The sequence below is a fragment of the Seriola aureovittata genome, chromosome 10 (genome assembly GCF_021018895.1).
Source record: "Seriola aureovittata isolate HTS-2021-v1 ecotype China chromosome 10, ASM2101889v1, whole genome shotgun sequence".
Lineage (NCBI taxonomy): Eukaryota > Metazoa > Chordata > Actinopteri > Carangiformes > Carangidae > Seriola > Seriola aureovittata.
This window is the reverse complement of record NC_079373.1, coordinates 10,052,515-10,079,782: the sequence shown is the minus strand read 5'-3', so window position 1 is coordinate 10,079,782 and position 27,268 is coordinate 10,052,515. Positions and strand designations below refer to the sequence as shown.

At 42.6% G+C, this 27,268-nt stretch overlaps 1 protein-coding gene across 4 annotated transcripts in view; it reads left to right on the top strand.

Moving 5' to 3' along the window:
* The window catches only part of reln (reelin), a 92,673-nt gene that overhangs the window by 28,657 nt on the left and 36,748 nt on the right, over positions 1 to 27,268 (top strand). For all 4 annotated transcript variants that reach the window (XM_056386800.1, XM_056386798.1, XM_056386799.1 and 1 more), the window contains exons 3-7: positions 7,418 to 7,556; positions 18,308 to 18,378; positions 25,663 to 25,695; positions 25,832 to 25,910; positions 26,345 to 26,441. In XM_056386800.1, the coding sequence (XP_056242775.1) occupies positions 7,418 to 7,556; positions 18,308 to 18,378; positions 25,663 to 25,695; positions 25,832 to 25,910; positions 26,345 to 26,441 (419 nt within the window). The remainder of the gene's footprint in view (positions 1 to 7,417; positions 7,557 to 18,307; positions 18,379 to 25,662; positions 25,696 to 25,831; positions 25,911 to 26,344; positions 26,442 to 27,268) is intronic.

The window sequence follows — 27,268 nt, the reverse complement described above, 5'->3', positions numbered from 1 at the left end:
AAGAGAAGATGAAGTTGAAAGATAAAATTATTACCCAAATTGTCTTTTGTAAACATCCCTCACAGTTTGCAAACAATCATTTTTGACCTAGTTAGTTTTTCTATACCATGAGGAATTCTTTCAGGTGTGCTCATTTTTGGTTTTACTCCCAAATAAATTTTCTAAACTGTTGGTTTGTTTCCAACATCTCTGATCATCTAACTGATCTTGTTTCTTTCAGGCATGTATATATGCATTTGGGTATACTACATGTGTGCTTGCACATATGTGAGTGTGGCTTTGAGATGGATTGCAGGGCTGTGCAAAGAAGTAGAGGTCTCATCTATCATACAGGGTTGGGCTCCAAAACACACAACACTTGTTTGATTCAGAACAACATTCATTTCAATTATGACACATTAGTTCAGGGGGGTATATTCTGCTCCACGAGTGTTCCTATATTCCATTCATCATTCATGCTTGTATGGCCTGTAGCTCTTGATCATTGAAAGAAAGCAGTACGCAGCCTCAAGCAATTACTATTATTTTCTTCATACTTTTAATTTTCAGTTATTGGTTTTGATAGATGCATAAGCAATTATTAAATTAGTAGTAAATTATTCTTCACATATGACCATATGCTGTTGTGTACAGTGCTTTCTCTCTTTCAGCTGGTTAGAGCCATACTGGCAGTTCCTTCATTGTGTGTGTGTGTGTGTGTGTGTGTGTGGGTGTGTGTGTGAGTGTGGCCTCGCCTTCAAGAGTTTATAGATGATGGATGATGGATGCTGTGAGATACAATGGAAGCCTAAATGAAAGAGCAATTCTTCTCCGAATGTATGCATATAGGCAAAAAGTGGTCAGGTTCTTAGAGCGAGGGCATGGATACATACATTTTATCTACACACATGACTACACACTGTGAACCCATGGAAAAACATGATAACGTAAACACATACACATGCACAGCAAGTATGCTTGTGCATGTTCACCTACACACATATACCGCTCAGCAGACGTCCAGGTGTCCTTTACCGCCATTTAAACGCTCTTCCATTCAAGTGGCAAACCTCTCCCCCTCACTTTTTCCCACAGAGTCTCTTACCCCCTTTCCCCTGGCCACTGGCATCTTTCACCACCCATATTAACACACAGCTTCCTCCTGGCAACGCTGTGCCGGACCCCTGCCATCACCACAATGCTGCCAACCTGTCTCCATGGCAGTGTGATTGTCAGATGCTGAGATGGATGCCTATTTCAGCCAATGGCAGATCAGAGTCAGGTTGTCATGCGCCTTGAGACCCTGCAGTGGACCAGCTGAAGATGGTATTGGAAAGAAAGGGTGAATGCAACACAACGGGCGCACACAAACACACACACTCACGTAGCATGGGATTATTCAGCAGCACAAAGCGTATGGGGTCCCTACTCAGCCTGTCAGTACTGTTGTGATGTATCATTTATGTTGCCATTGTGTGGCCTTCTCCTGCAACATGTTGACAGAGGCATTATTCTGGCTTTTGACAGATTCCCATACATTCACAGGCTTTTAATAACACATGTTAATGCTCCAATAGGTTTATGACAGGTTTTGAAAATTACCACATGAAATATGAGCCTTTAATGGGCCTGCTCTCTAAATTATCTGGGGTGGTATACTTTGAATTTCTAAGTCTGAGCAAGTGGGAGAATGATCACTGCTTATAAGGCTATTATCTGTCTGTGTGTGCACATACATACACACATAACAAACATGCACACAACAGGCCCGGAAGACAAAAGATGTGCATTATAAACTTTGATATGTGCTTTTAAATGAGATCCACTTTTCTGTGTTTAATGAAAAAGTATATAGTGATTGGTGATAAATATAAATTCCCCAGACAAAAATCAAATAGCCTAATCTCCTTACAGCACATTACACTACTTCATAGCGTTTTCATTAACGCTCCAAGCAAACTGCTATGCACGCACACGGATTTTAATATTCTGTTTGTGGTTGCTTCTCTGTGTGTATGTGCAGACATAGAGGGTCATGTGCGTTGTGTATTTATGGTTCTGTGTGTGTGCTCTCTAGCATTAAAGGCATACATGAATTAATTAATAACAATTGCTCCAGTGAAGGGAAAGCAGGACCAGTTTACTAGATTTACTGCTGGTAGAAAGGAAGCAACATGCTCCCAGATTCCTCTTGCCTTTAGGGACCGAAGTGTATTTTCCTTCTGCCTTCCTGTCAGCAATTCCTTAGCGACAGAGAGAGGGAATCAGAAATGTAGCTTCACTGACTTGAAATCATCTTAAAACCATTTATCAGGAACAGATACAGTCAGTTCAAACACAGACAGTTCACTCAAACTAACAGTTTCCTGTTGCTTCAGAGCCAGACATTGCTGAAGGACAGTTGTCTGACTGCAATGACTGCAAATTCCAGGAGTTATTTGGTACTGACCAGATGTCAGATGGTGTGTATAAACTCTGAATGATTCTGGTAAATGTGCACATCAATTTGAATGGTGCCTCTCGAATCCTCACCACTCTGCCACAAAGCCTAGCTATCAGTTCTAATGCCAGTTAGACCGGCTCCTGCTGGTCCTACAGTGTGAAGTTGCTGCCAGGCTGAGCCACCGATTGCCCATCTGCTCCATCAGGGAGAATTCTCACTCCATGTATTTGACTTGTTTTGAGCTTGGCTGTGGAAAGCTCATTAGCGTTGCAAAGTGAGATATAAAGACAGATAAAAATGCACGGTCTAAGCAGAGAGAAGTTAAAGAGTACGCAGACAGATGTGAATTGAAGTGTTTACATATTTAAAAGAGAAAGACGAGACGGAAGGGAAGAAGACGGGAGAAGTCTTTGTTACTGGAGACATGGGCGGACTGAATATGAATAAAGAAGTGGCAGTGAACTTCCCACTTCCTTTTTACGGGGCGCTTTAAAAATTCACTGCAATTACCAGCAGAGATTGATGTTGGGGTTACATTCCTACAACCAACATATGACCCTTAAAATTCAGACACACCCATTTCCTGTGTTTCTGTGAGATTGTGTGTGGCCATGCCCGAGAATGCATGTATAGGCATTTGTGTGTGTGTGTGGGGGGGGTTCATATTTATGAAACATGCTTTGCCCAGTCATACCGTGGGAGTTAGCAGGTCATCTTCCCTTGCCATTAATCACTGCCGACAGCTCATAAGTGCCCAATCTGCATGTGAAAGAACTGTGTGTGTTTGTGTGTGCAAGTGTGAGCGTGCATGCATTTGTATGTGCGCATTTGACTGTGGATGTGTGGTTGCCTCCAAGATCCCCCTGTGGCTGCTTATTGAATTAGAAGCGGCCTCCAGTGATACTTATCTAACATGCAGCATGAATGCATCACCGGTGGCGTTTGAACTGCAGCTACAACTTAGGTCATTGTAAGCTCAGTAGGTGAGTTCTGCATGTGGCTGATTGTGTGATAAAGAGGCTTAATGCGGAGAACAAACAGCCACAGCTGATCAAGCGTAAAGTTTGCCATCACCCAGTTACTGAGGCTTAAATACAACTGCATCAAGTGCCGTAATTACAATGAGAGAATTTGGGCGATCGAGAATGAGAAAAGATGAGATAAACAAAGCACAAAATAGTAAAAGAGAAGAAGACAAGCACATAAAGAAAAGTTAACATCCATCACACCTGTTAGTTACCAGAGATGTTGTAACAAAGAAGTCAGAGATCATCTGACGAAACGGTGTTAGCAGTTTGTGTGACCCTAGCGTACAAGGACACAGGAAGGACTTTGCAATATATTTCCATTTCACAATCACGAAACTGTCTTTCTGTTTCTCTGCTCATCTCCCTGGACGGAACCAGGAATGTCAGAGCTTTCTTTTTCTCTCTCTCTCCAGGTTCACTACAGCTTGTTGCTTTACTGGAACGTTTGGGATTTGGATCTCACTGAATAATAGTGATTTTTTCTCTCTCTCTCTCTCTCTCTCTCTCCACACCCAGACATGAAAGGGACTAGTTTCGTTATTTGCATTTTTACGCCTGAGTGTATTTTTCAAGTGGGAATAGAAATTCTGTGAGTGGTGTCGAGTCCCAGCTCTGCTGTGTCCTGGAGTGCATCAGTCTGCCTTTTCATCTTCACCCTAGCCAAACTGCTTTCTGTTTTTCTTTAGCCATACCATCAGTTCCTCCCTCTTCCTACCTCTGTGTCTCCATTGCTTTTCTCTCTATGACTGCCTGTTGCTATTTTCACATGATGTTATGTCCAATTTTTGTTTCAATTCGTTGAATTCTGTGTTTGTATTAACCTCACCACAGTAGCATGTGGGGCATTGGTTATGGTTGTATTACAAGAGTTTGTCATAACTGTTAATGAAAAACTATTCTAACACTAAAGTTGTTGATGATGCTCTTCCCACCATTTGGGTGACAGGACTGTAAATGTAAATGAACGAGTGATTTGAATGAGGGATTCATTGTTTCTGTCCTTCTGTCCACACTGGCCCCAGCCCTTTACTCTCTCCTGCTATCTCCTCTGTTCATTCTGCTGCTCAGCTCTGTCACCACTCTCCTCTCTGTCTGTTTGTCTTTGCAGCTTTCCAGATAGTGTTTTCATTGCCATGAGAGCTAAGCTTGTATTATGCACATCTGCAGGGATTCTCAAATTGCACCATGGCAATGTGGTGAGAAAGATTCATAGCACTTCTCCTTCTCTTCGTCTGCCGCAAAATTGGACAATTAGTGCCAAAACTGTTGTCTCGACTGCCTTGGTTGTGGCAGTAAATTTGTGGCATGTAACAGCAATGAAATTGTTCTGAAAATGGCAGTTTTTTCTGTCAGAGGGGGTGTAAAAAAAACAAAAAAAAAAACAAGGAAAGATGTATGGGTATGTCAATGCATGCTTTCCCGAATGCATCATAAGAACCGGCACAGCACTATTTCTGCTATTTTGTATGTTGGCAGTAAAGAAAGGGTGCTGAGGGGATCTTGCTCAAACAAACAACATAGCAATAACCCAAGACAGTAATGTGTGTTTATGTGTGTTTCCCGTGTGAGTGTGTATTTGTTTGCTTAGGAGTAAATCGCGGGCATTACGCAGAGAGGTTGCAGCCGAGGTGATTGGAGAACAGCAGTACTATTAGTGGGTGATTACATCTCAGTCTGTTATTACACACCAGCAGCTCCTTGTATGGCCGCTTCGCTTGACACCTCGTAAATCTGACACATTAGGACCACATGATGCATGCACTTGCACATAATGTCACAATATGTTGTTGTCATGTGAAAACCTCTTAAATCACGTAGCTTTGATGATCTTTCAGTTTGAACGCCAATTAAAGAGTTTGATGTTTCTCTGTGTGATTAGAAAATTTACAACTGCTGGGTTGAAGAAAAACCTTTGGAAAATCCCACAGGGTAAAATAAATACATGTAAAAACAAGGTTGTTTTTCTTAGATTTTCATCCGACAGCAATGATAACTAGGTTTGTTTGTACCAACGCACACATACACATCGACATAAATTCTGCACAACACTACAGATGAACACACACACAAATACACACGCACACAGCTGGCAGAGTCAGACAGACACATTTATGGTGCTGTCGACATTGTGTGTATTTATGGATGCAATCTGTGAAGTCAAATTTATTACTGTCAGAAACGGGAGGAATTATTTCTCTTTAAATAATTAGTTTTGAGCCACACACGCAGATGCAGACGCACACATACACAATCTTTGCATATAGATTTGCACATCGATCCAGGGGATGTTGGAGCTCAGATGTTATTAATCATTGCTGATTATGTTTTCAGTGATGTGAGTTATGATTGAGGAGAGGAAAGGAGTGGAGAGGAGAGGAGAGGAGAGGGTTGTGTTTGAAGGTTGTATAAAGCAGAGGCCAGCCAACAGAGCGCTGCTGCTCAGAGCACATCTTCATACACAGATGGGACATCGTATACATTTTTAAACTGGCTGAATGTGTTTGCTCTGTGTGCACTGGACCACAATGTTGACTTGGTGTTGCAGAATTATGACAAATGCCCAGTTTATCTGTCTGGGAGATGTGTCTGTGCAAATGCATACTCCAGTTAGAATAGTTACTGCACAGTTTGGACGCCTCTTCTCAGTCACAACAAAGCCATTTAGTTACGGTAAATTATTAAACTGTTCTGTATGTCTGCACAGTGATTGATGAGGCCGGCGGCATCCTGCCCTTGCCCTCTGTGATATGAAGGAAAGATTGTGTGACATGATGTCATTCCATCAGTGCAATCATAGCCGAACCCAGATCCTCATTATGTAGTGTCAGCTCACAGGGAGGGAGAAAAGGAGGAGGGGGTCCAGGAAAAAATGAATGATGAAAGGAGAGAAGTGAAGAGGAAAAAAGAGCAATGAGGAGAAGGTGGGTGAGAAGTGAGTGTGAGGCAGGAAGCAATGAAAGAAGAAAAAGAAAACTGCAGGTTGCCAGTGGATGGAAAAATTAATAGTACAATGGCATGAGATCAAACAAGTGAGGAAAGAAGTAGAAAGCTAACGGAAAGAAGGGAGGATCGAGTAAGGCGGATATGTATGTTCAACAGTCCAGACATCGGTAAAAGTCAATGCGGTGCCTTGTTTTCAGTATCAGTAGTTCCTTACATCGCACAGGTCCTTGTGACTCTCTTACTTTCAGACTTTTAATTGTACACCAGTCGATAGGTTTGACTTTGCTGCAAATCATCTCGCACAGCACCCCATTATTTATTTTTATGTGTTCCTACTTGTCTTCTTTCATTTCAGTACTACATAAAATCAACCTGAACAGACTTGGTTGTGATAGTTTTGGTAATCCATCACAGTTTTGTGAAAGTAAGTCTATGAGTGTGCAGCAGTCTGTGTATTAATTTTTAAAGCCTGTTAGGGCTGTTAGGGAAACTAGTGAGAGCTGGCTACCAGAAAACAATTTTTTAACCCCAGAAGCCATAAATTAAACATAATCCCTTACACCCCATCTGTCTCTTAGTTATTGTTTGTCTTTGGTTGTAGTTTTCTGACGTGGCAGCTTGTGAAGACAAAGTCGTAGGGAGGCCCATGAACACGCACCACTGCCAGACCATAAAAATCACGATCTTATAAATGGGCTTACCACACAATGATAATGTAACTTACAAATCTAAAAGGAAACATAACAGACTGTGACAAATTAGAGTAACCTGTTTAAAAAGCCATTTTCTTGTGTTTGCAAGTGCATGCATGATTTTGATACCGTACTAAAATAAATGGAAACCAGCTGCCACCTGTAAGGTGAGGAAAACATTCAAAAATCTGAAAAACCATTGTAGGCTTTAGTGAAATGTTTGGCAAATGACAGAAAACAGAGAAAATGTTGGTGACGCTCTATCACTTTCTCCATCCCTCCAATTGTTTTGTCTTTTTGGTGTCTCACTTATTCTCTCCTCTCTCCTCCAGGTGTGATGCCAGAGCGTCAGTTTGGTGGTACCCAGTTCGTTTGCAGTGTGGTCGCTTCCCACGTTAGCCACCAGCCCTCCACCAGCTTCAGCTTTGTGTGGATCGCTCCACCACCTGGCACTGGCTGCGTCAACTTCCTGTAAGTCACGCATGTGAAGAGAAGAAAGGGTCTAAGAGAGAATAAGACAAATTGCAAATGAATAGCCTCGTGACACAGACTAGGACCTTTACAGCTGCCACACATATAACCCTGACATGGAAGTCGTAAACTCTAACAATAATATCCGTTAATGTTGTGTGGCCGCGTATTGACCCAGTGAGCCTGAGAGATCAGCTCACATCATGGGCGGTGTTTTCTTTGTTGGAGCCGCAGACAGGATGTTAAAAGGCTATCCTGTCAGAGAAAGCATGCAAGATGGCTGGAAAGAGGTTAAACCGGGGACAGAGTTAACGTGTGTGTTTGTATCCTAATTACCTTGCCTGACATGGCCTGTGCAGTAGCAGGTGTGAATGTCTGTGTGTGTGTTTCCCCTGCTGAGAATTAAAGGGAATATCCCCACCCTCTCAATCAATGGGCTCGGTCCCTCTTCTCATTGGAAAATGTGTTGGTCAGATCCACCCATCCCCCAAGGATGGGTGTGATGCACACACACACTTTTTGCAACAGAAAAAAGTCATGTGAGATAGTTATTCTATTATTTTACTATTTATTAAGTCCAGCAGCTTTCCACTCTCACTAGAATAAATGCTTTCTAATAGCGGTTATATTGTGATTTTTAGCCCATTTCAACACACTCAGGGGAGGTAACCAGTTGACACTGGACAGGTGATTTAGCTTTCATGTCTCTATATGTACATGTTACTTACTGTATTTCTATGAAACCCTGGCCCAAGAGGAAATTACTCTAGATGTGTGAATTTGAGAACAGCCTTGGTCTTTCCTTTTTCCTCATTTTGTTCCCTCCTTCCTCTGGTTTATCTTGCTCCTCATCATTTTCTCCATCTCTATCTGTTGGAAACACCCTCTAACTCTCTTTCCCTCTAGTTCTCTTGGCCGGTGATTTACAGCCTCATGCTGATAATCAGTCAAAATGCAATTAGCAGCTGTTGCGGGAGAAGTGTAGAGGAAAAGGGAGTATTCAGACAACTCTGCCCCATGCAAAGTCACAGCAGCACAGTGCCACATTACAAAGATCTTTAAGGAACTCACTCACAAATATTACGAAATTTATAAATTTGACAAGGCAATTCTCAGACTTTTATATCCAGAACAGCCCAGTGTATTTTTAAATGAAATCCAAAGTTGAAAACATTATTATTGTCTGATTTTAATGGTTGGATAGTCAAATCAAACCGCAGACTAATCCCTTTTTTTCTTTTTTATCACTAGTCATCCTCTTTCAAAACTTGAAAGACACAGCAAATTGAACATCAGTGTTTCATAAAAGCCACAACTAAATTAAACACTTTGGCAGTATTTGCAAAAATCCCTCAGTGAATTCCTGGAGGGACTCGATAGACTATCAGACAGAGACTTTTATGGACAGACTGGCAGACAAGGATTCAGCTTGGGAATTTGCTGAAGTGGGGCTGCCATTTAGACAATATCCACAGAACCAAACAGATTTACTGGCTTTTTTGTCTGCCAGCAAACACATTTACTGTTGAACGTGTGTCAGCTTACTAGGACTGTGTATTTGTGTGTGTGTCAGTGCATGAGCTGTGTGTTTGTTTGTGTGTGTGTGTCAGTGCATGAGCTGTTTGTTTGTGTGTGTGTGTCAGTGCATGAGCTGTGTGTTTGCGTGTGAGTGTAAACCACAGAGCAGCAGTGTGCCAATGCTGATGACAGTGGGGCTGGCAGGGGGCCACGACTATATGACAATAGGGACCCCTGCGGCTGACCTTATCAATGTCAGCCAGTCACACTCCAGCTGGCTAGAGACTGCTCGTCACACACACACACACACACACATACACACACACACTCTTACTGCACCCCGTTACAGTTCACAGCTTCCATCTCCACCAGTATATCCTCATCTCCACAACTGCCCTCTCTGGGTTCCGTGGGGGAATTCGGCAGGCGAGGCCCTCTTGTCCAAAACCAGGGCCACCTTGGGTGCCACATCGATTTTTCCAGGAGTGGATTGTCAGTGTTGTTACTCTTGAGGGCAAGATTAGATCAGAAAAGTCTGCATCTTGGTTTATATGAATGGACTCTTCCCCAGAAATGCAGTTTTGTAACAAATGCTACAGTCAGTTTAAAAGTCAACCAAGGTAATAAAAATATAGTGCTACGGATGTCACAGAGAAGACATTTGTCTGACTCTGGACAGTACAAACTGTAAATAACGCAATGTCCTGCCCTTGCACACAGTACTCCTGCCCTGATGGATACAAGGAGCATTTTCCACAAGCGGTGTCCATGAGTGTTTAAATTAAAGCCACAGACGTCCTACGTCCTTCACAGGGCTGGAGCCGGTCCGACACTGCATTAATATGGGGCCTATGAGCAGTTTTATGGGCGATATTGTGGGAGTGTTCCTGGTAACAGATCACTAGCCGGAGTGTGATAGAGTGCAGTGACGTGGGGATCCAGAAGAACTCATTTTCTGGGTGGCTGTAAATTGCCACCTAAAGAGAAGTGGAGGCCTTGGAGGAGCAGAGGGGAGGAGAGGAGGCAGAGGAGGTGCAGGAGGTGGAGGAGTGGGGAGCATACACATACATCTATAAGAGCAGCAACAGTTTTTATAACTGCTATTTGATAAGTCAGTCCTTTATCAAGCAAAAATGTGAGAATAATAACAACTTTTCTGTTTTATATCAGTGTAAATTGAACATATATGTGTTTTGGGCTGTTGTCAAAAACCAAGTAATTTGAAGCTGTTGCATTGGTCTCTTGGAAACCACTTCTTTATGTCATGACTGAACAACAATTTGTAATAAAAATTCTATAGTTAAAAAGTAACCATCAGTTGTTACCTTAATAGGATACACTACGCATATCTATAATGTAGGCAAAGAGAAAACCCTGTCTTACACAAAATACAAACCAACTCACGCTTTAATGATTGCATAAAACACAGTTGTGCCCCACTTTTTATTCTTCTTGCACAGACATGACATTCCACAACACCACACAATGTACTGAATGCTTTGCTGCACTTAGCAGAGGTGAGAATGGTTAATAGCTTCCTCTGGTGAATGCAAAGATGCACTGGTGTGTCTGTTCCTTTCTTTGCCTTTATTCTGCTTCATTTACAGCCTCAAGGCAGTCGGTGCATTGTGTGTGTGTGTGTGTGTGTGTGTGTGTGTGTGTGTGTGTGTGTGTGTGTGTGTGTCTGTGTCTGTGCAGTATGTGTATGTGCGTGTGTGTATGGGGTTTTATATTTAACTACAGCTAACTTCAGAGAAAAATAATATTCAAACAACTTTAGCATAACTCTTGCTTCAGTATGGGTGCTGTATTGGTGCTTTATGCACCCATGCAGCCCTGAATGAACATATCCTTGTGTGTTGGTGTGTGTGTGTGTGTGTGTGTGTGTGTGTGTGTGTGTGTGTGTGTGGGATGTGTTTTTGAGCTGTAGTGTTTTGTACTGGCTCCCTGTGGGACTCAGACAGCTGCTGGGTTGGAGATTGCTTTAATTACTGGATGTGAGCCCCCCCCCCCCTTTCCAAAGTGTTCCCCTGTGGAGACGGGTGCCTGCAGACCTAATGGCACACTGTTCCTGTATGTCATGGCATGCTGTGTATGTGTGTGTTTATATATGTTTATATATATATATATGTATGTGTGTATATACAGTATATACATACAGTATATATATATATATATATATATATATATATATGCATTTGTTTGCCCATGTATCTGTTTGTCTCTACGCATCACTGCTACCTGTGGTTTATCTGTGGAGTCCCAGACAGATTGAAGCCACTTGTTGGAGCAATTAGTGGGAGAAAGAGAAATGGAGTGAGGAAGGGCAGGTGGGTGCTCAAATACTCCCTTGTCTTGTTAGCTGTAATTGAAAAGCAATGGTTCCTGTGCTGTAATTATGCCGGGTGTTGTTGAGTTGTTGATACTGCCATCTGCCTTGAGGAGGCAGGTCTGTGTGAGCATGAAGTTTGTGAAACACACACTTTTGTACTGTATAGCACATATGTGGTGGACTTCACCACAGTCCACTTCTGCATGTGAAAACAGTGTGGTCTTTGTAGAAAGGGCATAGCTCTCAAAAGATGTAGCAGGTAGCAATTATTGTAGACTTAGCTGTAATGCAGATGTGCTCCTGCTTTTAGGTGTGCTGCTAAAAAGAGCCCACCGACTAGAGATCATTCAGGGCGCTGAAAACTGTGAATATTTATACCCTCACAGAAGCGTCTGGGGCAGATGTCCTTTTTAGAAACATGGCATTTCAATCACAGAATAAAGTGATCAATTAAAATTTGGATTGGACTTTCCATTTTATGATCCTGACAAGGAGAATGATAGACAGCTTGTTGTATTAATCAGAGGTCAAAGGTCAGAGTTCAAACATCAGGCTGACAGATGACCTATCTCACCCAGCTCCTAGTTTCTCCTGGTATTAGTCTTCTGCATTGATTTGCTGTTATTCAAGTCAATCTTGGAGTCTGCCTCAACATAAAATCACTGGTTAATGAGCTCCCCTCATCATTAAAGCTCCATACTGGCCTCTGGCTGTGTGACTGATTCACCGTAGACATTGAGCCAGGGAACATGAATGATTGGTTCAAGGCAATCACATTTTTGGCATTGTAGATATAGAAATATGAGGGAGTAATGCGAAAGATGACAGAGCACATAAATCCCATCCACTTTTTTGCTCCACAATCTGACCAGAGCTGCAAATCTGACACAGTCCATCCATATAATTCCAATTTTCATATATCACACATTCACATAGGACAGCAACTCCTATATCTCTCATATTCATGTGTTTAACCTTTCCTAAACTTTCAAAATGTGTCACTTTTTTCAGAATTTAACAGTAAATCATCACCTTTAAGAGGCAAACCCATTCCTGCGCTCCTCAACGGATCACAACCCAGGCTCCTGTTGCCGTTTATCCTAAAGGTCTCTGCATCCATGATAGTGTCTTATTTCCCATGGGACAGTCCGTGACCTCTGTAATTAGATACATACACCTGTGTACACAGAGACACACCAGTGCATACAGACACATGCATAGTACACATCAGTGCTCTGATCAATACTGCCATAAATTGTCCGCATCACATATGTGCTGCACCAGAGTCACAGTCTCATCAGGAGGTTGCCGTCCCACCTGCTGATACGGTGACCTCCCTATCAATTCTAGATGAAATAGAGCATGGAGATTGAAAAAGAAAAGCATTTCATTTTAAATGCAGCAAAATGAACCATGCTCAAGGGACAGGGGGTCTGCTCCAGATGTATTTTGTGTGAAATGATTGCTCGACATTTTGCGCTGTCTGTTCCCCTCAAATGCGCTCCATTGTGACTGACAAGATAAATAACAGACATGACTTGTTGCAGGGATTCATCTGTCTGTTCTTTGCTCTGGGTAAATACATTAGATTCTTCCCTTTCTCCCTCTCTTGTCCTAATCTGACCCTTGCTGACAAATTGAGGAAGGAAGACAAAGGTTTTTAAAAAAGGCTGATTTTGTCAAATATCCAGTTTTTCATGCAGCCTTTTTCGAGACTGAAAGAAATCACTTCTTACCTGCCCGAGCCTGAAAATAAGCAGCTTTTTTTTTTTTTTGCTTCTTCCTTACATATTTACTCCTAACAACTGTTGTTTTCCTAATCCCCCTAATTATTACTCACTAACAGTAGTCAAGGTCAATTGCTCTTCTCCTGGCTGTATACTGAGCAATAACTGTGCTTCTTCTGGCTGTATTCGGAGCCGTAACTCTCTATGACCCTGTGCTAACAAGCAGGTAATTTGCCAAACAACTCCCAAATCCCTCCTCTGTGGAGCTTCATTAAATTTGCATGTTCTCCAGGAGCCTTTTTCAATTAATTAATTTAGGGGCAGAGGGAGGGGGGAGGGAGTAATGTGATTTCACAAAGCCAGTCACACCTTCTCAGGTCCTGATGGGTATGAAAATGTCAAATCTGGGATGAAATCAAAGAAAACCTACTTTACATTTCATCCAAGCTCCTGAACAGTGATCTTCTGGAGAGAACTGAATGCGTGCTCAGCCTCTCTCATTGTCCTGCCTTTACTTCTCCATCTCTCTGCCTCTCCATTCTTATACTCGTTGTCCCTGATTGCGATGCCATAACCACAGCTGGTCCTCACCGCCGAAGATAAATCAACCAATTAGGGTGTATTATTTTAAGGGCTTGGTCCAAATGCACCAAATCAGTGCTGGCGACTGGAACTGCACCCCACTGAAACTCCTCATATTAATCATGATTACCAACAGGCCTAGTGAGCTGGGAGAGAAAATGAGCTTTTAATTGGGATTTGAGGAGAATGGGAAGGGAGTGTCGTCTAACGAGGGAAGAAGAGCGAGGCAATGTGTGTGTCCTCTGCCCTCAGATGTAATACTTTGTGGAGGGAGAGAAAATCATTTTTTTCTGGCCTTTTGGAAAAAAAAGAAACTCTTACAAAAGTTTGTTTGTGTGGTCAGTATTCAGTGCATAGTCCTGTCTTTAAGATTGCAGTAGCTATGTTTAACTGCATGTATATGGCTTTAGGGTAAATCAGCTGTCAGGGTTCCCCACTGTGTGTGTGTGTGTGTGTGTGTGTGTATGTGTGTGTGTGTGTGTGTGTGTGTGTGTGTGTGTGTGTGTGTGTGTGTGTGTGTGTGTGTGTGTGTTTAGCAGGGAGCTGTCAAGCTGGCTCCTGGGGGATACTTATGGCCAACAGCAACATGTAATCTAACATGGAAGACATGCTTGGTAATTACCCACTCCGGGCCCTTTTGGGAGCTCTTTGAGTGACAGCCTGTCCATCTGCATACATGTTAAAGCTCATATATGGCTCGGAGTGTGTGTGTGTGTGTGTGTGTGTGTGTGTGTGTGTGTGTGTGTTGTGTGTGTGTGTGTGTGTGGATTCCTGCCTTTTCTTGTATGCCTCGCTATTTGACACCAGATTGTGGACTTTGAAGACAAGGCCATCTAACCCCCATCTCTATTTCCTCTGACCAAATCCCAACTCTCCCTTCCCCCCCAATTCATCCATCTCTCTCTCTCAATCCCCCTCTTTTTCTCCATCTTCCTCAATCCTTCTCTCTTCCCCATCTCTCAGATTTGCACCCCAGACTAATGAGAGGGGAGAGGATGACACAAGATGAATGATCCCTCGTTTGAATCAGAGGAGAGAGAAAGGAGGAAAAAAAAAAAAAACCAACACATTTAGGTCCTTAATTGCTTTTTCCCCCCCAAAGAAAGTCAAATTAACATTTAGATGTTCAATAAATGTTTTGTGTGTATCCACGCTGTTCTGGGTGCGCACGCGTGTGTGTGTGTGTGTGTGCGAGTGTGTGTGTGTGTATGTATGTATGTATGTGTGTGCGTGCGTGTGTGCGTGTGTGCGTGGCTCCCAGAGTGGAGATGGTAATGAGAGACACACGCTGAGGAGCCACTGGAGTGTGACGGCAGGACAGACGCTGGCGTCGCGCTGCGCCGATCACACACTCTCCAGCTCAGACTAAATGCCCTCTCCTGGCTACTGTTTTAATGACATACACGTTATTAAGTCGCACACTATCAGACCACTCACTCATACACACAATTTCAAGGGAATAGCACTGAATTTCCCTCTGAATTTATCTCATCTGACATTTGTTTTGCCTTTGTATTTATTGAAGGTGAAGAAAACAACATCATTAGAAACAGACAAATACTTGTCTGGAATTTTCAAAGACACCTCTGTGTAATTACTCAAGTACTTTATTTATGTCCTATTTTGAGGCTTGTACTTGAGTTTTCCCATTTTATGTTATTTCATACTTCTACTCCATTAAATTTCAGAGGCAAATATTGAACTCTTTACCCAACTACATTTATTGGACATTTGCTTTGCAGATTAATTAAGATTTTACCAACAAAATATATTATCAGTTTATAAAATATAGCGCATTGTTTCAGATTAAAGTAGTCAACAGTCTATAAAATAGTTAAAACTAGCTACACCTCAATGAGTTACATTAAAATGCTTCCTGCATATTAATGCATCAGTAGAAATAATGAAAAAATATAATATACAGTATGATATGATATACCTTTGACACTGGCCATTCTGCTGTATAATAAGTACTTTTACTTTTGATACTTTTCACGTTGTGTTGATGTAAAAAGCTCTTTCCTCCAACTCAGCTTCCTGGATTATATTTCACTGTCTCACCGGTCCATGAAACAACGCACCCCCACCAACGCAACCCCCCCCCCATGTCTGTGTGGATGCAGCATGCTTCCACTACTGTCAGCTTTTCAGGACTTTTTTCATTACCTGTCTTGACAGAGGGTTGCTTTCACAGATGTGTGCGTGTGTGTGTTCAGTGTGTGTATAAGATGTGTGTGAGGTCAAATTTGCTACTTGATAGAGCCCCCTGTCCCCCGTCACTTAACAGAATCTGCTTAGTGAACTTGACTTGAGACTGTGTTTAGTAAATATTTAACGGCCTTGTTCCTACATCCCCACCCGCTGTTCGTTACGCACCATCTTTTATTCATAAATACCAAACTCAAATTAGTTTTCGCCCAATTCTGAAATATGAGTGTAATTATGTATGTTTTCTCCTCAGCTCTGCACATGCACTGGAGCTATTTACTAATTAATGAGGGGCCTATTCATTATTCATGAGCTGAGATGAACGTGTAAATGCCTTGGCACCCATAAAAAGGCCTGAGTCTGCATGGTGGGCCAGAGTAGGGCAGAGTTTGGGAGGTGCAAGGCAAAATCCACATGGGGTGGCAGAGAACGAAAGAGACATGAAGAAGCAGGAGAAGGAGAGAGAGTGTAAAATGGATGTGGGGCTCACGGACTCAGATACCTACTATATTCTGTATTTTTAATCCTCCTCTCCTCCTCTCAGTCTGTGTAATGTACAGTGTGTTGACCGGGTGTGGCTCAGCACACTGTCTGGATGTTTCCCATTGAAGTTGACATAGAGTGAAGTTGAAATCACAGTGAGGTTATCCAGAGCTCTATTTGTTTCACTTAGATAATAGAAATGTTGTGTCATGCCTTTGGATCCTGGGAATACCCTGAACACTGAGACAACAGTGTAAGGAACCCAAGTGTGTCCTTACATGGCAGAGACCTCTTATTTCCACAAGTGCCCCTTGAAGGGACTTTCTCACTGTATGTGGGTGGCACACATAGTTTGCCATAGCTGTGCCAGTGTGTGTTTCAGTCTGAGTTCCCTCAGATTTGCAAGCCACTGATGATATGATATCAAAGCCAAATTACAACATTAAATTGTTGTCTGAGTGCCAGACAGATGAGACAAGACTCCAACTGCTCTACTCTCCTTGATCGACACACAGTAATACTTCAAGCAGCCAATGAGGAAACACGTCATGGCTGTGATATTTATCCTCTTTATGTTTTTGACCTAAGTCCCACTCCAACCGTTTTCCCTCTGTGTATTCTGTGGGGAAAACGCTGATTATACTGGAGGAGTGGTGCAATACAGCTTTTACGATCCAACTAAAACTGTTGTGCCATCTTCTCTTGCCACCTTCATAGGTCCACTACTATACAGACCATTTTGCTGCTGCCACTAACTGGAATGAGCTACAAAGGGCTCTAAAACTTTACCATTTTTTTCCAATAACTCATTTCAAGGACTCTCTGAAAATTGCAGCCTCCAAACACAGTAATCTTTCCACCTCAGTCTCTCTCCTGTTTCTTTTATTTTTCACTCTGTTTTTACATGAACATTATAACAGCAACTGTTTTATTTTAGTTTTTATGCTTATTGTCACTAGTAGTTGTAGCAGCAGTGTTATTATTGTTGTTGGTATTGTTGGAAGAGATGACATTCCTGTACTCAAGCAGCTTCTTTCAATATGCGTATTTCCCACTATCATTATGATATTGCAAATGAGAGTGGATCTCTTTCTGCATGGCTCCAGCACAGTAGCGCACGTCTCAGTATCTGTGTAAAAGATCCCGCTGCACTCCGAGCCATTTCACCCTCTTAGATTTTTAAACATCTCTCCGTTTTCAAATGAATAATGCATTTCGTGGCCACCGGAAGGAATTCATATTACATTCTATACATACACGGTAGCACGCAACATACAGTTACATTTACACTGGCATGCACGAATGCAGTATGGTAGAGCAGGGAACTGATGATACTGGAAGATATATGATAACCCACAGTATTTTATACTGTATGAGCACAAACGTTTTGCTATGTCATTGATACAGTAACGTGAATAAGGAAATATCCCAGTCAATATGTGGATAATAACATTACAATTATCCTTTTAGTCAGAGAAAATGCAGTCATAGAAACAAGCCCTCCAACTTTGCTCACCAGATAAGATAATAAGCCAGTGCATGTGTAGTCAGCTTACCTCACTGTTACTTTCTGTTTTGTCATGTCTGTCATTCACATGTAAATATTATTCTATCCCACATAGCCTCTGAGAAGTTAGTTTATTAAAATTTCCATTTTGACAGGGCTCTGAGGATATTCCTTTTTGTTTTCACCCCAAAGTCACATCATAATGAACCTCAGAAAATGTCCGCGTTCATGTAGGATGCTAGAGCACATTTTGGTTTAGTGGGAAATGATGCCATGCTGTATTAATCTTCATATATTAAGGACAGACTAGTTAACTTTCCTAGTAGTGTTGATTGTGTTAATGCTCCTTCTCTCTTTGTCTTTCTCTCCTGATTTCTCTCTTTCTTTCTCTCAGTGCCACAGCAACACATCGAGGACAGATTATTTTCAAGGATGCTCTGGCCCAGCAGCTCTGTGAGCAAGGAGGTGAGTAGCAGGGATGACAAACATATTCCCCTCTTCCCCCTCTATGACACAAACATGTGAATATATTGCACTTACAGGCAGATATACCTGCACAGATACATATATGTTCAAGCGCACATGTGCACCAACAAATATGCTAACCCTCCCCCTTCTATCCTCCTATTACTGTCCATCATATGCACAGATAGTCAGAATATGGATGACACAATATGGTTGATATGCTGCTTCTTCATGACAGTGGCATTGCAGCACGTCTTGGCTCTCCCTAATGATGCAGCCAGAGCCAGAGATATTTGGATGTCCTATATTGCCAGCTTAATTTCAGCTTATGCTAAACTCAGCTTTTTCCCCCCTCTCTCTGTCGGAGATTTACGCTTTATGGCCAACACTTCTTACATCCACTTTCTGTGACAGCCTTAAGTAGCTATTGACAGACAGTGCAGTCCCACTCTGCATGCTGAGTGTGTATAATTGCTTGTTTACAGGAAAGAAGCCTCCTCCTCACTCAAGAACTCCTCCTTGTGTATCAAATTTGACTTTAATGCTAAAAGTGGAGAAGTACACTAGCTGCTGCTGGCTTTTTTTTTCTCAAGGTTTTCTGTTTCAAGGTAAAAACAACAATATTTGAGCTTTAAAATATACTTAATCTTTACTAGAAAAAAAAAAAGTAGTCACTGTGCCCAGCCTCTGAGGACTCTTTATTACAAATATGTCCCCTAGCAGGTCATTGGAGACACTGCAGACGATTGTAGCACATGCCAGGCAGAGTGCTCAACTTGATGGCTCCATGCCACTTGGAAAAGATGGGGCACAGAGCCCTCAGTCAGGCCTGGAAGAGTGACAGAGAGTTAGCTACAAGGCTTCTCTCCTCTGTCTCCTTGCCCGAGAGCTCATCCTCTCACCACCACTGACACACTGCCCGAGTCTCCTCCCTCTGCACATGAAATGTCTGCAGCCAACAACAGTCACTTAGTTGTTCATTGCCAAGGCCCTGCAATATCACACTAACACACAACTACTCACAGCAGACAAGCTGGAAAGTAAAGATTTAGACCTTACGATGCCTTGGAGGATATAAGTTGTGAATGGGAGCGGGCAGAGAAACTAGCAGTGAGGTAATGTAAAATATAAAATCTGTAGTGAACAAGTGAAAGTACAGGTATGAGGGATAGACAGTGGTCACAGTGATAAAGGATACATAGTAGCGATAGCTGAGGAATGTAGAGCTATAAATTACCGGTGTCAGTAAAGACAGTTTCATTGTCTCATTGGTGAAGGAGAGATGTGAGGACAGAGGGAAAAAATAGGTGGGCTGAAGAGATAGTGTTAATGAGAAACTTGAAGGTCATAAATTGCAGGTGATTTGAGTGTTGGGTAGAGGTGATGTGGTAATTACACATCATTACCAAAAAAAAAAAAGTGGGCAAAGAGTAGATGTGAACGGATGGCCGACCTTGTTGTAGGCTAATTCCTTTGACGGCCAATAACGCAACACTCTTTCTGTTGCCGAACTACGCCAGAAAATCTGAATTACAAATGAGAAATGAACATGCCGCAGGCAACAGAAGGCAAAAGGAGACTGAGGAGAGATGATAGAAAAGGAAGGAACAGAAACAGAAATGAGTCTGATCGCTTCTGGTCTCTTGTGGATTTTCCAATAAGCACAATTTTTCTCCACTATGCTGATCTGACTCACCGTTGTCAGTTCCTCTTCCTCTTTCCAAACCAGAACATGCAACTTCAAAAAAGCTGTGCAGATTTTAAAAAATATCATGAAACTGGACTGTGCAAGACTCCTGACATAAAAATGAAACTTGAGAATTTCTTTGACATTAAACAAACTGTGCTGTGGTGCAACCACTGTATTACTATGTAAAGAAGTGTGAAGCAGAAACCATCTCAGTAAAAAATCGTAAAATGAAAAACCATCCATGAATTACATTTATTGTCTTAGTTCCCTCAACAAAGGCAGACTTACCAGTGGGTGAGGCTGAGGCCTGTCGACGATTCCTTTCCAGCAGGATCAAATAGGCTACAGTCCCAAATTCAGCTGCAGAGTGGCAAAGAGAGTGCAAGCTGCTCTGAGCAAAGTTACTTCAAATCTAGGCATTAGCATTCAAAGTGGAATAAAAGATACAGGGCCAGCTCAAGCCACTTCAGAAGTTCATATGCTTAAGACTCAAGCTTTGAAGAGCTAGAGAAATGAAAGCTATCTAAAGCAGGGTTATGATCCACGGAGGAGAGGGAAGGAAGAAGGAAAAGAGAAAGGAAGGGATGGAGGGAGAGAAACAGCGGGCAGGCTGCTCGAATAAGAAGGCAATCAGGGCTGATCAGCCAGGGTGAAGACTTTAAGAACAGATGGACAGATTAGCCAAGGAGTTAGAAAAAGAAGGTAACATTGGGGTGTGAATTTGAGCTTAGAATGATAAGGAGGTGGAAGGAGACAGAAATCATTCAGTTAAATTCTAATGTAAATAAGAGATTTAAGGATAAAGAAAGAAGAGGCAAGATATAAGTCTTGAACTCGCTGTGGAAAATCTGGCATGCAGCACTTTGCTTCTCAGTAACAGAAAGCCTCTCTACAAGTTCACAGAGACAGGTGTTTGCTTCTAATATTTCCACTCCGGTGCCCCTAAAATCCTGCTGAGGCAGAAGCACAGGCTGGATTTGTGTGTTTGTGGTTTTATGTGTGTACATGTGTGTCTAGCAGTGTAGGAACCAGGGATGCCTGGTTCCAGACACACGGCTCCCCCCTGAGCGCTCACAGTTGCTTTCTGCTGGGCCAGCACACTTCTCCACCCATCCCTTCATTCTACCTCCAATTCACCCATCCAGCTTCCCTTCCAGTTTGCTTTGATCTATACCCCATTTACTTCAACCCACAACCAGCACAGAAAATCCCCATATTTTGTTGATATTTGTGGATTCAGAAGACAAAACTAATGGTATTCTGACAAATACTCCTGCAACTGAACGAAATCTACAGCACAACGGAGTAGATCGTGACACCAATCAGCAAGCACATTGCCAGATTGTTTGGAAAGGCTCCTAGAGATGCTTTAAAGCATGACACAGCGAAATGCTAAGTACCGCCACTGTTTTAAATGATTGCAAGTATAAGAACAGACAGGCATGAGGATGAAACAGAAGTACATTTCTGCTCCGCCTGAGCAACCATAAAAAGACTTAATGAGCCCAGATGAGACAAGTCAAGTTCGGAGATAAGGAGACGTATCGGTTGGTTAGGAAAGGGTGCTCAGTGCTAAAGGGTGGAGTGGTTGTGGGTGTTGAATGGCGCTGCAGGCCGTCCATCAGCTCTATCTCCTGACAGCAGGGCCAGCAGCCCCTGCTTTCTGCCCAGCATCGCCAGGTCCCCTCATTTCCAGCAAGGGAATAAATCAGGTCTTTATGGGCCTGGCCGAGTGCACTGCACCCCAGATGGATTATTAAAGGGACATATAACTCAAAGAGGCCACTGCTCCCTGAGGGACGCCTGATCACAGCGCAACAGAGGAGAGACGGGTGGCCTCCACTCTCCCACCTCCACGCCACCCACCCAGTCTGCCAGCCAGCCTGCTTCTCTAGCTGAACGCCAGCACGCTTGCCATCCCTCATCACTCACCGACAAGAAACCTTGAGACCTCAGTCGTCTATATCTCTTCCCCTCTTGCATCCTGACCGTCTCCTCTAGCCCTGTTTTCTCCTCTTTATTCCTGTCTCTCTGCCAGGTCTTCATTTCTGTTCTTCTGCTTTTAAGATTTTTTCTCTTTTGCTATTTGGTCAAATTTATATTTCAATGAAATTACTTACTCAACTTCAACAAGGAAGGGGTGATGATATGTGGTAGAATATGTGTTGTCTCTAACTAACGGCAGCCCGGAGATGAAGAAACAGATAGCCAAAACCTGTGCTCTAAATAAGCCTGTCCTCATGTTCTGAGACATTGGCTAGACTTGTTAATTCTCACTGCTGTGAATAGAAATATGTCTCGTCTTTACTTTTACCACCTTTACTTAAAAACACAACGAGGTAACAAATAAAACAAATGTAATATGGAAATCTGAAAATAATGGAGAATCCTACATCTGCACTGGCTTCCTCTCCGTCACCTGTGATTATTGTAATTATGCCAATTGAAGCCCTCACAAGGGCCCCGGTTTTCACTCAGTGGAGTGAAGTGGCTGCAATCTGACCTTGGAGAACCTCATCTCTTTTTAGTCATTGTAGAAGAAAAAACAACAGCATCCTGCGTCCTGGTGAGTCAGTAATTGCAACCGTCAGTTAGACGGGAGCAACTCGACTTCAAACGCAGTTCATGTCGTCAAGGATGTGAATCAGACGAAGGGAAAAAGAGCAAATGAGAGGAGAACAAGGGAGATCGGAAGAGTGGGTACAGTTTACAGGGTGGGGAGAGACAGAGGAGAGAGAGGAGATTAGAGCTGGAAGATGGAGAGAAGAGGGGGAGAAGATTTAACATGACTTGTGCCCTGCGCTCTTTGTGCCGAGATGTCTGAGTCTGCCAAAGCTTATGCTCATTTAGTCTCCCTCGTATCACCCCAACCCTGCTCATCAGCACCCAAGTGATTTTAGCCCTAGTGTAGTTTACTGAGAACCCCTTCCTTTTTGTTGCTCCTGTATATGTGCGTGCATGTGTGTGTGTGTGTGTGTGTGTGCATAGCAGAAAAATAGCAAATAGGGTTGGGTCATCTGTGGAAGTGCAAAGCTGTCTGTGTGCATGTGTGTATTTCTTTGTGTGTGTGTGTGTGTGTATGTGTGTGTGTGTGTGTGTGTGTGTGTGTGTGTGTTGTGTGTGTGTGTGTGTGTGTGTGTGTGTGTGTGTGTGTGTGTGTGTGTGTGTGTGTGTGTGTGTCCCTCTGTATGCTTGTGAGTGTAAGCCCTGGCCAGGGAGATACAGGCATTAACAGAGATGAGCCGCTAATAGAGGAGGCAGTAATTGAAGTCTTTAAGAAAGTGAGAGGGGATTAATCCAAGTGAAATAAGCGCCACTGTCTGCTCCCGATGCGCAGAGGGTTAGGCAGAGAGAGACAGAATGGGTGCGGATGGAGGGGTGGGCAGCAGGGAGAGATTGTGATAGAGGGAAAGTGAGAGAGACAGCAGGAGAGTGCGATGAAGCATGGAGAAAGAAAACTGTAAATGAGGTCTTTTTGGAGGCTTGAAGGGATTATCCAACCAAAAAAAAAAAATCTTCCGGGCCTTTCTCCAGCCAAATGGCCTCACTAGAAAGACTGAGAGCGATTTAGAAGGGTTTGTTTAAGAGAGAGATGGGAGAAGACTGTAGAGAACAGAATATCAACCAGGCATTTATTGCTGCATGTGAGTTTGAGAAGGTGGATTACCAGGAATCGAGTTTTAGTACAAGCTCGTTTCAGGTTGAATTTGTCATATGAACACATGGTCATGTAAACTGAGCATACAACTGTATGCTTTATTTTCTTTTTATTATAGCTTAATAAGAATAAACTGCAAGAATCATGAGAGAGTTACACATGCTGGGATTGATGTTTTGAATCAGCAAACATTGGAGGATTAGAGTGGGAGGAAGGGAGAGTGCAAGAGAGATGGAGAGGGAGGAAGACGGCCCTTTGATCTGCTTTTAATGGGCTTCATCGTCGAGCCTGCGCCACAGCCATGGAGTTGAGCGTCAGGGTCCACCAGAGCAGCAGCAACAGTCGCAGCCACTGAACCGTCCAGCTCTGTCACACAGGCCGCTAAGACTCCAACTTCAACAGTCAGCAAGAAACTTTACCACCAGTCTGTGAATAGTAAATCCATTTCTAAGAGCCCAGAATTTGGATCCAATGGGAAAAAACGAGGGCAGCTAATGAAATTGAAGCTTGAGCTCAAAGTATAGACATTTGCAGAGCCATTACGATAGTAAGAAACCTTTTTTCGATAATCCCTCCTCTCTTGATTCAGGTTCTGTTGTCTATGAGGAGGTTTTAGGTGGGCTCTCTCAAATGTAAGCCCCTCTCTTGGAAGAAATTTTAAAACTGCTGTAAGGTTTGAAAGAAAGTCTTCGGTAACTCAAAATGAAACTTTGGACTGTGTTATCTTAGTGTGTCTTATCAGGTGGGCAGGCTCATCCTGGATGGAGAATACTGTGGCAGATTATCCTTCTCTTCAGTCTGGAGTAAGGCTTTTCGTAAAACACCCCACCTACCAAAGCAGAGTAAAGAGGCTCAAAGGGACTGACGGGTGACATGTTCACTAAGGTCAAACCACTGTGCTGCTCAGCAGTGACTGATGGCAGAATAAGGTTCAACTTAAATTCTGTAATAGGGAACATTGTGTAAATGTACAAGATAAAACAACAGTATACAAACTTCATTCTATTTAATGTTCTCAGTGGCCAGATCTGAAATATCACAACAAAGTTCAAGAGCCCGAGGATCACCTGATGCAACATTCTTTTTTCTTTTTTTGAGTGTAGTCCATTGCATCAGTCAGATGGTGCAATTTGTCACACCTTTCATGTTACCAATGTGTACCAGCTAATAAATTGTTTCTTCAAAACTAATCTATCAAAAATACCTCAGGTTGATTTATTACATCCTCAAGCTTACTTTTCTCTACTCCCTCCATCTTTGGAAGCACAAAAACTTAATGGCAGGTTTCTAAAATGTGGATGCAGACTGTATTCTACAGAATGTTCTAAGTAATTTAACTAGAAAGTGAGGCCAGTGTTTTCTTTTTAATACCCATGTTTGATTAATTTAGTCTTAACACTCACTACCCCCCCTCCATTCACCTCCCTCCACTTCTCAGAGCTGTGTATCCCATGGGAGAGATTGATGGTTGAGTGTGTTAGCTAGGCAGTGGCCACAGATTACAGCACACAAGCGCCCGTGGGGAGGATGGCGGTTAATTGGCATTGAACCGTTAATCATGGCCGCCCAGTCTTTCATTACTGAAAGGAATTAACATCAGCAGCCAGGAGACTGCAGATGTGACCGGCCAGGACACAGGGAAAGTTTGTTTCATTCAGAGATGATTTAAGAATGGGACCATATCCCTGTAGTTACTGACTATATAGCACACTGCAAAGATATGAAAAGCCTCAGTAGTTTGTACATTTCCTTTTGTTCACATATTAACATGAATGTTCACACACTTCTACAGCCCTCAATCTGCCCATAATCAGTAACAGCCTGTAAGTAAGACCCAGGTCTGGCATTAGGGCTGACACTGACATCAAACTATACCGGTACATTCAAGCATTCAAGATGTGACTGACAATTTCTACTCTCTTCTTCTCTGTTCCAGCTCCAACTGAGTCCCCATTGAGACCTAGCCTTGGTGAGTCAGCATTTCATTTCACGCTGTTAATTATTTCCTTTTAATAATATAATCACAAAGGTAATTACAGCATAAAAAGACCAGTTATCACACAGATTGTGCTAACTGCGAGCATATGGTGTATGTGTGTGAATAGTGGAGCTCCATGGTAAACATGCTGTGCTGCGTGACGACTTTGACTCCAACCTCCAAGGAGAGCTGGACCCCAGCATCTGGTAGGTAAAAAGGTTACAACTCTTCTTGTAATCTTAGGGTGCAATCCTCAGCACTGTCCCTTGATGCTTTTTGTTATAACTTCTAATAATCTCTTCTCTTCTCTTCTCTTCTCTAATCTTCTCTTCTCTTCTCTTCTCTTCTCTTCTCTTCTCTTCTCTTCTCTTCTCTTCTTCTCTTCTCTCCTCTCCTCTCTCTCCTCTCCTCTTCTCTTCTCCTCTCTTCTCTTCTTTCCTCTCCTCTCCTCTCCTCTCCTCTCCTCTTCTCTTCTCTTCTCTCCTCTCCTCTCCTCTCCTCTCCTCTCCTCTCCTCTCCTCTCCTCTCCTCTCCTCTCCTCTTCTCTTCTCCTCTCTTCTCTTCTTTCCTCTCCTCTCCTCTCCTCTCCTCTTCTCTTCTCTTCTCTTCTCTCCTCTCCTCTCCTCTCCTCTCCTCTCAGGTCTGAGTGCAGTAACTGTGATGTGGGAGAGCAGTGTGGTGTACTGATGCATGGCAGAGCGGTCACTTTCTGTGAGCCCTTCGGAGAACGAGAGCTGGTAACTGCCATGTTTGACCACACTGCGACCACTGTACATTTTATAGCCCATTGACCATATGTTCAAACCAACCACTCAGTGGCCACAACCACAACTACAGCAAATTACTGTTTACTAGATGTAATCACACCTCTTCTGACCAAGGACGTGATGTCTGGTTGTGGTTTTGTTGCTCTCATGGTTTATATAGATTCCAAAATAAAATGAATAATACATAACTGTCGAACCAATATTACATTTTGAAATTTAGGACTGTATGTTTCATTTACATGGTGAAATATTAGTCAAAAATCCAAAACATACATGCTGACTTTGTCCAGCTTAAGATGTGTTGAAATCAAGGAACTGTGCTTCTTGCACATGTAGACAAGTAACTGTATGTGTTTTATGATTTCACAGTTCTCTTTCTGTCATCTGCCAACTTTAACTCAATGGCGTTTATGAGTTTTTCACCAGCAGTTTTAGCCAAAACTAACTTTTCCCACTTGCTGCAGGAAACAGATGTTGATGAAAAGCAAGCGTGGTGCAATATTTAAAAGTGATAGGGAAACCAAAGGCAGCACACAGGACTGACTATCATATGATGATCCTGTTACAGTAAAGTACAGTAGTATCAGGATACTGCCTGACGTGCCCTGTGGCACACACACACACACATCATGCAGACACACACACATACACTGATAACTGCTTATCAAACCTATACATGCCTTCTTTCTATCTTTATAAAGTTGATTTCAAACTGTTTATTCTGCTGTACGAGATGAAAGCCAGTCAGCAACAGAGAAGTGTTTAGTGCCTCATGATTCTATTTACTTCTGTGATAA